The sequence below is a fragment of the Varroa destructor genome, unplaced genomic scaffold (assembly GCF_002443255.2).
Source record: "Varroa destructor unplaced genomic scaffold, Vdes_3.0 BEIS01000002.1, whole genome shotgun sequence".
Lineage (NCBI taxonomy): Eukaryota > Metazoa > Arthropoda > Arachnida > Mesostigmata > Varroidae > Varroa > Varroa destructor.
The window spans coordinates 40,688,629-40,700,247 of record NW_019211455.1 but is presented as its reverse complement, the minus strand read 5'-3'; the positions used below and the strand labels follow the sequence as shown (position 1 = coordinate 40,700,247).

General features: G+C 40.7%; 1 protein-coding gene and 1 long non-coding RNA gene across 3 annotated transcripts in view; one reads left to right on the top strand and one right to left on the bottom strand.

Moving 5' to 3' along the window:
* The window catches only part of LOC111244110 (23 kDa integral membrane protein-like), a 19,647-nt gene extending 11,547 nt beyond the window's left edge, over positions 1-8,100 (bottom strand). Inside the window, exons 1-2 of one of the 2 annotated variants that reach the window (XM_022790775.2) lie at positions 7,335-8,100; positions 907-1,104 (exon numbers count right to left, since the gene is read on the bottom strand). In XM_022790775.2, coding sequence (XP_022646510.1) covers positions 907-1,104; positions 7,335-7,394 — 258 coding nt within the window. In that variant the 5' untranslated portion in view covers positions 7,395-8,100. Of the gene's footprint in view, positions 1-906; positions 1,105-1,571; positions 1,737-7,334 lie in introns of those variants that run through there. The other variant, XM_022790777.2, reaches the window with a different exon arrangement.
* Positions 6,362-10,502, top strand: LOC147757802 (uncharacterized). Its single transcript, XR_015319888.1, has 2 exons — positions 6,362-6,472; positions 6,704-10,502. It is a non-coding gene; the product is annotated as an uncharacterized LOC147757802 (long non-coding RNA).
* The last annotated feature ends 1,117 nt before the right edge of the window (positions 10,503-11,619 follow it).

Sequence of the window (11,619 nt, the reverse complement as noted above, 5' to 3'; positions counted from 1 at the left end):
TATATATATGTAGAAACGTATATATATATGTATGTAGAAACGTCGTATATATATATGTAGAACGTGCCTGCTGAGAGGGTAAGTTAGAACTCCAGCGAGTCGGAGCTTGGAACAAATCGGTAAGTCGAGAAAGTTTATCTACGAGTCGTAGTAGCGGGAGTGGTTACTTTTACATTCAGGGAGAAAATCGAAAACTCCAACAATCGTTGTTAAATCTAATAGTATAACCGGTTATGCAGAATCCATGTAAGCTTCGTTTAACAGTAACTTTCATCTCTAGCTGCCAATAAGGGCAATCGCCGATTGAACATCACAGCATGTAACCATAAACACCGCAAAGTTGCTATTGTATGCAGGTCAACTCGATGATAAGTTACGAAGTAGCTTAGTTTTCACTGCATGTTTTATAGAAGCCTATAAGTTATTTAACCTGAACCAATAGTAACCTTGAAATATGTATTTGAATAGATAAGAAACTAATCAGCAGCAGTTACTCGTTTCAACTCTAACTAGTATAATTATGCTAAAAGGGAATAATAACCTAGGTTGGCTTGATACCTAATACAGCTGTGGTCCTGGAGAAAGTTCTTTCAGAACAAAGTATACCAAAATCTACGATATTAGCAATAGTTTACAATTTGTACACAGAGTTTCATGCAAACGTTAACAGCGGTGGACAATCACAGTGATCTGATGGCACATAGGACATGTAGCAAGGCTCAAAAGCAGAACTTAACCTCTGAAGGGCCTTTGATTTAATTTCCGACCTTTCCAATCGATATGCTTTATTCTATTTTTTTCAGAAAACTGGTCTTGAATCGCCCGTATTGCTAACTAAGGTTAGGCCTAAATATACCGAAACGCGCAGTAATGATACAAATAAATCAATAAAAAAAAAACACTCACGGTCCAAAGAATACAGGGACTATCGATAAACGTTCCAACGCAGCCCATAAAACTGATTACGAGCATCAATGCTCCCGCGTAGATACAGAGGTAGCAAGCAGTGTAGTAGTTTTCCAACGGAAGATTGTTCTGAAATTCCCAAAAATTTGGGTCACTTCGAACCCAGACTCCAACGAAGAGAAGCACGAGACCAAGTAACTGAAACAGATAGAAACGTGATTAGCAGATAGTTGTTTTCAGCTCACGTTCATTCAAGATACATTATAACGTGCAGTTTTTATTCCTTAAAAACCTGCCAAGTTGTCTGTAAGTTACTTTGTCTGTCTTGAATTAAGCCATCCAATTTTCTTCTTTGAAATTAATTTTTTGAGTTTTATGTGCAGTACTGCCGCCAGGCATTCACACGACTAGCTTCCTTCAGCGCAAAAGGAAGTATACCTACGCTCGGTCTCGAACCTGAGACGCTTCACTAATCTATATACTATACATCAAAATAGTATACATTCACGTAACCAGAACACTCTTTCGGAGACGTTTGTGACCTGTTGAATTCGAAAATGAATCCTTCTAAAGACAATACCTGCATAGAAAGGAAATAAATTCAAAGCTATACACCAAAACAGACCTATTCTGCATGATAGCAAACTGTAGTCTGCACAACTAACCATAATTAGCAGGTTAAGATGCCTGTTGTTACCAGTGACGAGACAAAGATGGCAACCTCTGTGCGAGAATCAAAACATTTCTTAAATATTCGCCGTTTCGATCGTGAACACCTGGTCTTCATTTAGACAGGCTTAGCTGCCCCCGTTTCGTGATTGCCTTTAGTCTCTGAAGCCGTTCGCATCATAGAAACTTACACCGCGGTCAAGCGATCAACAGATAATTCAGTTAGCAATTATATATTAGCAGATATATGTCTTCACAAACTCTCTTATAATTGGCGTCTCTGTGTGTGTGTGTGTGGACTGATGTGACTGACATTTTCAAAATGGTCCCTTTTCAGGTCACACGATCAAAACTCGATCACCCGCATAACGCGTGTTATAGCCTGAAATAAATATATCGTGGCCGTATGTATAATGACAATAATAATAATAATAATAATGATACTGTTAATGGAGGTTAGTTCTCGCGTGTACGCTACAGATATATAGGCAAGCATTATTTCGACTGATTTGAAGTCGATTCTGAAGTTTGTACTTGTGACGTCCGTCCGTGCGTCATCGCCAGGACGATCGCTAAACGAAGTTGGACATCATTCATAATAATAGCAGATGATTCTTCCAGCGAATTGTTTGCAGGGCTTATTATACTGCTTTTCTTTTGTTTTTCCTTAGTTACGCCATTTTGATGCAAATAGTTGTTACTAAATCAAATGTTGAACTAAAAGCCGGATTTAATGGCCTCCATCTGAGCGATGTCCTATGATATTTTTTATGACAGTTGTTCCAATGCCTCTTATGATATTTCAGCAGTTGAAGCTATCGACGGTAGGTCTACACGCATGCGTAGCGGTCAATTTAAAAATGATATGTCCTCAGTTTTTCATTTTTTCCGACGACAGCCTATTTTTGCCACCATTCTCAAGCACTGCACTCATATAACGTACCACTTGTCAACAGTGTACCACAAAAGCCCTTCATAAGTTGCAATTTACCTACTTCTTAGAGCCCGCATGTGATGGCGCTTGTGAAAGGCAAAAATTAGTTTGCCTCACTCATCGACTCGTAAAGAACCTTGACACTTTTCAATATCACTGGTATGAATGCTATCCTTATGCCGTTTATAAGGCCGACGGACGCTCAATGTGTCAGTATGATCCAATTAACTAGTAATTTTGCGACCTTCTCTGCCGAACCATCCAGCAGCCCCTGCGCCCCCTACGTACTTCATAAATTAACAAGTCGGGTCTTCCATAGAGTTAGGAAGGCTTTAGTCTGAGGTTCCATTCAAGAGAAGGACACCCTCTCCTAACACAAATCACTAGGTAGGGACGCCGTTTTTGTCAACTTGGGAATAAACATACGATAGTAAAAGCGACATTTTCAACTGCTTTCTAATTGCTAGTTTTGGCAGGTTACACAAACGTGGCGGGGGCGTTAAAGTAAATGAGCGATTGATTGCAGTTACCCACTCTATAGCAGACGACGTACAGGTCTTCGATGTAAATAGTGGAGGATGATCGTGATTTATAGTGAAACTTAACGTATTGCAACGAATTGTAGTAACTAGCAATTAAGGTTTTTCTTATCAAAAGAGAGCCTGAGATTAAACGACTGACACTTGTTTCGACAGCTGGTCACTTGTAGCGTAACTTATACAAACAAATGTGTAATATTTTTAGATAAACTTCTGACTGATTTAGATAAACCTATGAAATGTTTTAAGCCGAGTATCGATTCATGACGATGACCAGTTTGCCAGTGGATAACAATACGTTATAAGATATTGATTGTTTACTATACTTCATGGGTAGCTGACTTCGAAGTAGGATCGAGTGGGGTAGTAGTAGGGTAGGATCGAAGCTGTCTATTAGCAAGCCAGTATTATTAATTTTTTTTACTACATTTCAACAGGACATGACAGATAATTTGTAACAATATTATAAGTATGATCTTCTATACTGTTTATTTCTTTGAATATATTTGTTATCTATTAATTATTTTCACAACTTATGCTCATACTGTGAATATGGTACGTGTAGACTGCCTGGCGCCCGTGTCCAAACAAATTCATTCCCTAAGTTTCACTGGGTCATATTAAGATCCCATAGGTTTAAGCAATGGTGATATTAACAGGGGATCACCTTTGGATGACGGTAACAAAAAACGTTTCAGTTATTCTATAAAATATCTGGCAGAAACAGTTGTCCCTTAGCTAAGCCTGATACTATGAAATAAATTGACCAGCCCGTAAACTGTTCAGGAAAGCAGTTAGTGAAAAGTTCAAACTTTTCACTAAGTGCTTTCCTAAACACCTGTAGAGCCAATGGGATGGAGTGGTCGCCCCGGCTAGACGTGCCAAGCAGTACTGATCTGTCTTACTATAGATTTAAATATTACATAATCCCAGCACTTTGAAACAAAGACCCGTTTTCTATCCTTCGAGCTGTTACGGTGTCAGGACGCTGTTTTTGGAAAATAATCACATTTTTTTAGGACTTTCTCGCTCCCTTTCTTACAAAACGAGCAAAGGAAAAGCCAATTATCTACGAAAACGAAATCAAGATGAAAATCACATGGCGTTCGATTTTTCCAAATCAAATTATTTAATTATTTTTTTTTTTTTTATAAAACAGTTAGGAAAGTTGACTATCTTTCTAAACTATGGATAGCTTCTTCGAGCACTATTAAACCTCGCATAATACATATAAATTAATTACCGTCTTCGATGCATTTATTCTCATGCTCCAGCGCCATTTGGAACTTGAGCTTACGTAACAGTATAGTTAGAAAAAGACAGGAAATCATGACGCGGCGCATTGCAGTTGCGAACACTTAATGCTTGTCTTAGGTCGGCATTCCAAGATTTGATGGCAAAGTGTGTGGTGATCCGATAAGCCTTCGAACAGAATAGCAAAGGACGACCAGTGTCTCGTGACTCAGCATTAGCTGGTAAAGGGGAGTGATTGACAAATGTATCCTAAAAGGAACAACGCTTGGCGTCTCCGTAACGGCAAGGCAATATCCAAGCGAATCGGCGTTACCAAATTCTTTGTCCACTAGACCTAGTGAATTCTGTTGGGTCAAGAGGCTACGATGAGAGTCATATCGAAAGCCTAGTTGAGTTCGGAGCGATGAAGATCTGAGAGGCGAGAAAATGGGGATGGGGCTTTAGCAATGGAAGCACCGTGTACAATATGCTGGCATCATATTTACAGCTCTATTAAAACAACGGAGGACATATGGCGACCGAGAAAAGTGTTGATTCATAATTAAGAAATTATATTTAAGGTTTTTTTTTTATACTTGAGTTAAATTGATATTCTTTCGGTTGATATGAGTTCGGTCAAACTGTGATATAATAATATAATGAGAAATAATCAAATTGTGATTTGCGGAAAATCGTTTATGTACACTTATGGATTAGGTAGCTTTTTTTTTTTTGTTCCTTTGATTCATTCATTCAATAAAGCCACGTTATTATGTACGATTTACATTGATACGGTGAGGCGCGTTTGACAATGGTTGACACTCTACCTGAAACAGTCTCTCTAGAGATTGTTGTTTTCGATCTAAATATTCGCATTCCCTACGCTCAACACATGGAGAAAGAAGTCAAATTCACATTAATTAAGAGCCTTCGTAAAAGCATAGGTGGTCTTTGTGAGAAATAATGATCGATGAACACTTTTGATATTTTACGGCTATGTCTTGTAATCCGGACCTATATCTTTCTCTTTACCGTAAATAAACAACTTGGAAGTTTTTACGGAGCAGTATGTCTACTGCTTTATAGTATCGGTAGCTTTGCCGCTATACCGTTAGATATAGCTGTATGTGGTGTATGGCAACCGGCCATTCGAGTTCAGCTTCCGACTACAATTCAAACTACAAAATCGAACGTCTAGTGAACGATTTTGTCTCTTGAGAAGATTCAATAAAAGCTCTACATCTCAAACAGCCTTAAAATAGACAAACGAAGAATATCAGTGTTTCAAGAGACGGGCCCCAGCTGCTATTTCTAAGGAATAAACCCATATATGTATATATGGTTAACACAGTTGTATAAGAACGTTATACATGTATACACAGATGTATGTATGTATGTATGACATCACGATTTGTCTCTGTTCTTTCAGCGGACTAATTGACAAGAGAAGTTGTCAATATGTTGCGTTCGGGTACAGATGGTCCTATTCTGTTAGACATTATAAAATAGTAGTATGGTTTCTTCACGAGCCACAAAAGAAGGTTGGCTTTTGCTAATACGATTGATGTCGATACCCTCTGCATTTGCCCTATGCTAACCCTAGGGGCGCTTCAGACCGATGGGAGCCAGCTACATGGAGAGATACGACGAAAATAAAAATCGAACAATTTATTTAGGCTATAGTAAGAGGCGTTTCTAGGTAGAGCTTGTAACTTCTATTTGAATTCTAACTTACTTACCGTATTTCATTTGCGAACACAACAACGTTGTGCCTTGGTTTGAGGTTGAACCTTACAGCTCGTTTGCTAATCGAAATTTAAGGTCCATATAATAGTAATCTAGATTTGATTTTTTGAAAGTAAATTTGATCGGTGAGTCTTGATACAGAAACTGAGTAGTAAATCTTTATAATCGTACAACATCTACAGCCGAACCTGCTACACTCTACGATGCCGCAGTGTGGGCGCCAAGTATGGATCATCAATCAAATGGGACCGCAAACGCCATATGGTTTGTTTTGAAAAAACAGACCCCGTTCGGCACTCGCATAAAATAGACAACGAGTTATTCACGAATTGTTCACTCGTTAGCGAACATTTTACTTCCGCTGCATGCTGACGGGTCTCTATTCAACGAGTTGTTTTAGATTAATGATAAAATTTAGATAAAACTAGACATCGGTGTGTATTTGGTAAGTCTTAGCGGTGCCACGAACGAGGAAGAAGGGATTTGGCAATCGCAGAGTTGTTTTACTAAGGCGGAATAGTCAATATGTGACATTTTAGTTATATTTCCAGATATTCAAAACATGCCCATTTGGTAACTAACTTGGCACTGTCGAGCTTTTTGATATAGTTTTTTCATTTGGCAGCCATTCGATATAACTAACTGGACAATTAGCAAGTGGTCCGTTGCGCGTCAGTTGCAGGTACGGCTGATCATAACGACTATTTTTGTTTTATTCTACCCTGGTATATTTATGCCCTGGTACAAATACAGCATATTTGTATAAGTGTCCAGGCGACGAATTCTGTCGGACGCAAAATTCTCACACTTCGTTTAGATCATTTGGCACACGTACGCTTGCTAGGTTGTGGCAAACACCATGTCCCATGTCAGCCACTAGGTCAACACCCGAAATCGTCGTGGAAGAAGGCTATGCTGTAGTAAACATCATCCAGACCGCGATAGGTTGGAAGATGCGAGACTTGCATATTACTACATTGTAGTTGGCTTGTCTTCACTACGCAAATGAGCAATGCCCAGGTAAGTTAAGCTATTATACTATAGATGCTCTAGATCGTTTCGAGTTTGACAATCAGTACGGAGAACACACTCAGGATTTTATATTGTGACCCTCAACTAGGAGAACCAAAAGCCCTTAGGTTCTGATTCATAACTGATGGTATCGAATGGCGAAGTTGTCTTCCCTCTATGGCAGTAGCGCTCCACAATATTTCTCATGAGCGAATCGCCATGCTCATTTAAATATCTAGCCGATTTCAAGCGCAACCTTGATAGCGTGACCATAACTTGAATAAGTAGCTACTTACCCAAATAACCAAATTGATCCCGAAAGCCACCATCTTTAGGGCTAAAGTTCCTTTATTCATTGTAACAGCTTTTGTGATATTCCTTTTTCTTCAAAATGTTCGTCTCCCAATTATCGCTCCGCTTGAAAAACGGGACCTTTCAGTAATAAAGTTGCTTCTAGCGCACGATCGTACGATTCCTCTATCACATTTACACTTGCGCCGATTCGATACACACTCAGACACGCGCACCAAGCTAAGCTGAGCTGATCTGATCTGATCTGATCTGATCTGAACTCTGTCCAAAACGTCGATCAGCTTCCCTCTACATTGAAATACCTCTACGATTCAAGACGTTTAGCCGAGAAGACGCTGTTCCGATAATCTTCAGCCTTCATTCCAGCCAGTTGACGATGCACGGAAATACCGATCAAACACAAGATATCTAATGCGAATATCAATACTAGAATCAGCGTGAGCTGCAATGGCCACGTTCATCGGTGGCCGACAGGGTTGCAAAGCGTCGAGTTTTTTTCCCCGTTTGCGTAGCCGGCGAGTAGCACTGGATGCCGTCCAAGGCGTGGCAGGCTCTCAAAATGGAGGCACGGCGTCCCATAGGGATACGCCCCTTCTGGCGCTTAACAGTTTTAGCGGCTCTACCAGCGACACTCTTACTCAATGCCGCTCAGGTGAGCAGAACGAGCGACTGGTAGAAGAGCCAAACAATCTCGTGCGTTAGGGTGCAAAGTTCATCACGTTCGCGTACCAGTGAACTAGATGTGGCAGGTGAGAAAGTCAAGAGGGTTATTGTTTCCTGAGGGTAGACAATGATTAGTCGACCTGCTCGTTTGCCTGCGGAGCGACGCTTGGCCGCCGTATACGAGACTGCGACTGGTATTGATGCTTCTGCTATGTAAAGGTCTCTGTATCATATAACGTAATTGCGAGACTAGCATAGGAAAAAGGTCTCGGCATCTCGGCCACACGGATCTATGGCTACCTCTTGCCTAACTATGTATTGGTATCTAAGTTGAGCGGTATAACGCTGATGGAACCAAAACAATACCTATGGACATGCTAACCTGTAATACGATGATGAAGTGAGCTAGTTGTATTACGAATGCGGTAAGAACACTGCCGCCTCAGCAACGACTCGTTCGTCGATGACGTTCCGTTGTCTCATGTCGAAGCTGCTATGAAACTTGGGATAACGTCTCACGCCGTTCTCTTCAGAAGAACTGGTTAGGCTATTCAGACGAATTAAAGAAAGCCAATGGCGATAGGTTGCAACGATGATTTTAAAGTTACCTAGGAGAAGACGCTCCGCGGGATCTAATCGTGGTAGTCAGCATAACGAAAATTGCCGCATAGACAAGGACAACGAAACGGACGATCGATAGCTATCCATAGTTAAGCGTGGTAGAGATGCGCATCGCCTGGGAGTCAACTTCCTTTCGGAACGAATTCATCAGTGTACAAAGAAAGTTCCTGGCAGAACTCATTATAGTGGACAAGATCCGTGCTGACTAAGTAGGAGGTAAATCGACATGATCGAGTGGACTGTAGGCGGAGGCATGAAGTATAACGGATGACTGAGGCTAGAAGTAGAATTACGTTATTTACGGAACTGTCGTCAATAGCCATTAAGTAGCTTATGTAAACGCAAGCTTACCTGAAAATTGTATTATGTCGCAGCGTTGTACGGAGCAGCGTGTGTTATGTGTTTACTCCTCAACAGTCTGAGTTCGGGAAGTGTATTAGAATCAGTTATGCCAATTGAGCAGGTTGATACAAAGGCAGCATTTGAAGGTTTTTAGTAAGCTATGAAGAAGTTGTTTGCTAGTAATAGCGTTTCAACATGAACGTTAACACGTTTGTTGCCAAGACATTACGTGTGTCTATTCTCGACTCAGGTTGGTTGAAACAAATGGACCTTCAAGCCTTGCCTTTAGGTCTTACCTGATTGACAATGTCAAAATCATCAAATGGATACCGCAGTGATAACGACGCACGAATATGGGAGTTTATAATATGTAATGTATATTAAACACGCCTGAACAAACCAGTCTTCCACTGAAGCAATATAATTTCGCTGGCTTTGGCTAGCTGTCGTCTAAAAGTTGTCACCACACAACCCTCCAAAATCATAACTACCATAAATAAGGCAACTGATAATGTTATCCGTATATGGCACTCTTTAGGTGCAAGGGAAGCAGGCCCGTTTTCCGCTGGCTCTCGCAAAAACACCACTACAATTAATTACTGCTCCGAGCTGATAAATGTAGCGCCCTTCTCCGCACTATGGACCCGATCATATAAACAATCGACCGTATATACTTCCGCCTACTTCAGAAATCTTCGATTTTTTTGGCAAGAAGATGATTTTCGGCAACACAAGTGATCGATTTGCGTTCAACGTAGGCCACACATAAGCGCGCCATCCATCCGTAGCTGAGACTCCGATTGTACTAATAAATGAGAGTGTAACAGTTTTGTCTGAATATTTTCGCACCGTCATTATAACGCCTTGGAATGATCTGAAATCAGAAATGTTTGGACGTTCATATTGCGTTAATCGAGCAGGTCTGTTACAAGGATTCGTCCGTTCCCGTAGCCAACTACTTGTCAAGTAGAAGGTGAAGTGTTTATGCACACATATAAACATAGATATATGTTAAGAAGTTAATTACAGATACCGTGAATCTAATACGCTATCATAAAAATGAGTTGTGTTACCACTGGCAATACCACGAAAGGACATTTTGACCGGCACACGTCAAACGAACCCAGTGTGTTGAGTAAGTTTTTGTATCTTTAATTGCTACGGGTCACTCAGTTGTATTTATTTACCGCAACTTATCGTTACCGATAGTTAAATAAAACCCGTTGTTAGGAAAAAAAACTAACTTGTTGCCTTAAGTTTTCGTTTAGCAGACTTGGGTCATGGTGAATTTTTGTTTATTAAAACTTCAAGGTTGTTGAAGTACCTAAACCTGAACCATCTAACAACGTAAAACACGTTGGCTCGTTTTGATGTATATCGAACATTGTCGTGAGTCAGGTAAAAAGTTAATCATCAAAATATTCTTTTATCTAAAAGAGAAAAGTGGTAGAGGAGGATAATTAGGATTTCATAACATGGGAGAAAGACCTTACAATAAAGTCCAGACAAAGATTATAGATCATCGATCTAGTTCCGCTTACTTTGAACGACTGTCAATAGGTACTGGTAATTTTTACTCGCATATTAAGGCATCATTCATTTGTTGTCGTTGGTGCGATAGGTATAGGTAAAATGCGCGTTTGTGATGAATTATCCGTATTTACATGAAATATTCTGGGTCTATCCCTCGATAACGTTATTCTATAATGATCATCACCAGCAGTGATAGGCATTTACGTTACGACTACAAAGATCTAGCTGCCGTCTGCGACAGTATCACTGTGTTAGTGATCAAGAAGATCACACCCCAGCTGAAGTAAATCGGCTTCCTTTGTTAAACACATTAAAAACAATCGATTGTGTGTTAAATTTCGCCCGGCCGCCGCCCATAGAATCGAAATAGTCTTGATCTTTCTATGGCATATTATCCATCCGTTGGAAGCTCTCAAAATTTCCTGTCACCATTACTAGCTCTAGTTAGCAGGCCAACGGCATCCAATTGTGTAGCCACGAAAATTATTGATGATTTTTGCTCGTGCACCAAACCCCAATGGCTTCTGTCGCTGCGGGGCTTAATGCCTTCGAAACACAGCTGTATAACAAGTATCATGCTCCCCGTTGTCACGTCTTGACCGTGTGCAGCCGCACAAGAAGTCTGATAGCAGACGTTTATAAGCGTTTTCAGGGCAATGCTTTGCACTGCAACACCGTTTCACCGCTTGTCATTGTCGAACCAGCTTTCCCTTAGTGCAACCCCGCGAAGACTTCTTGTTTACCCCTCTCTTGCAGAGGGGCGAAAACAGCGAATCACGCATCGGCCATCGAACGTACGAGGATAGTTGTGCGATGATGCGGCGATTGGACGGTCGTATGATAAAGTGGAATCAGGAAGTTCAAATGTTATTTGCCAGTAGCCGAGCCGAAAAAATCAACAATGTCCGCTATTGATCGGCTAGCTTTGAGTCTCAACGATGGCGGTGGAAGCGGCCGCAGGTCCCAGTTGTAACAGCAACGACATGGCAACACGTTATTGTATAGCATTGCTGAAAGAAAAACTTTCTAAGGGAGTTGGTTTGATCGGTCAAGGGCAAACGCTTGCCATCTTCAAGGGACTAACTGATAGGACCTGTATGATATATATGT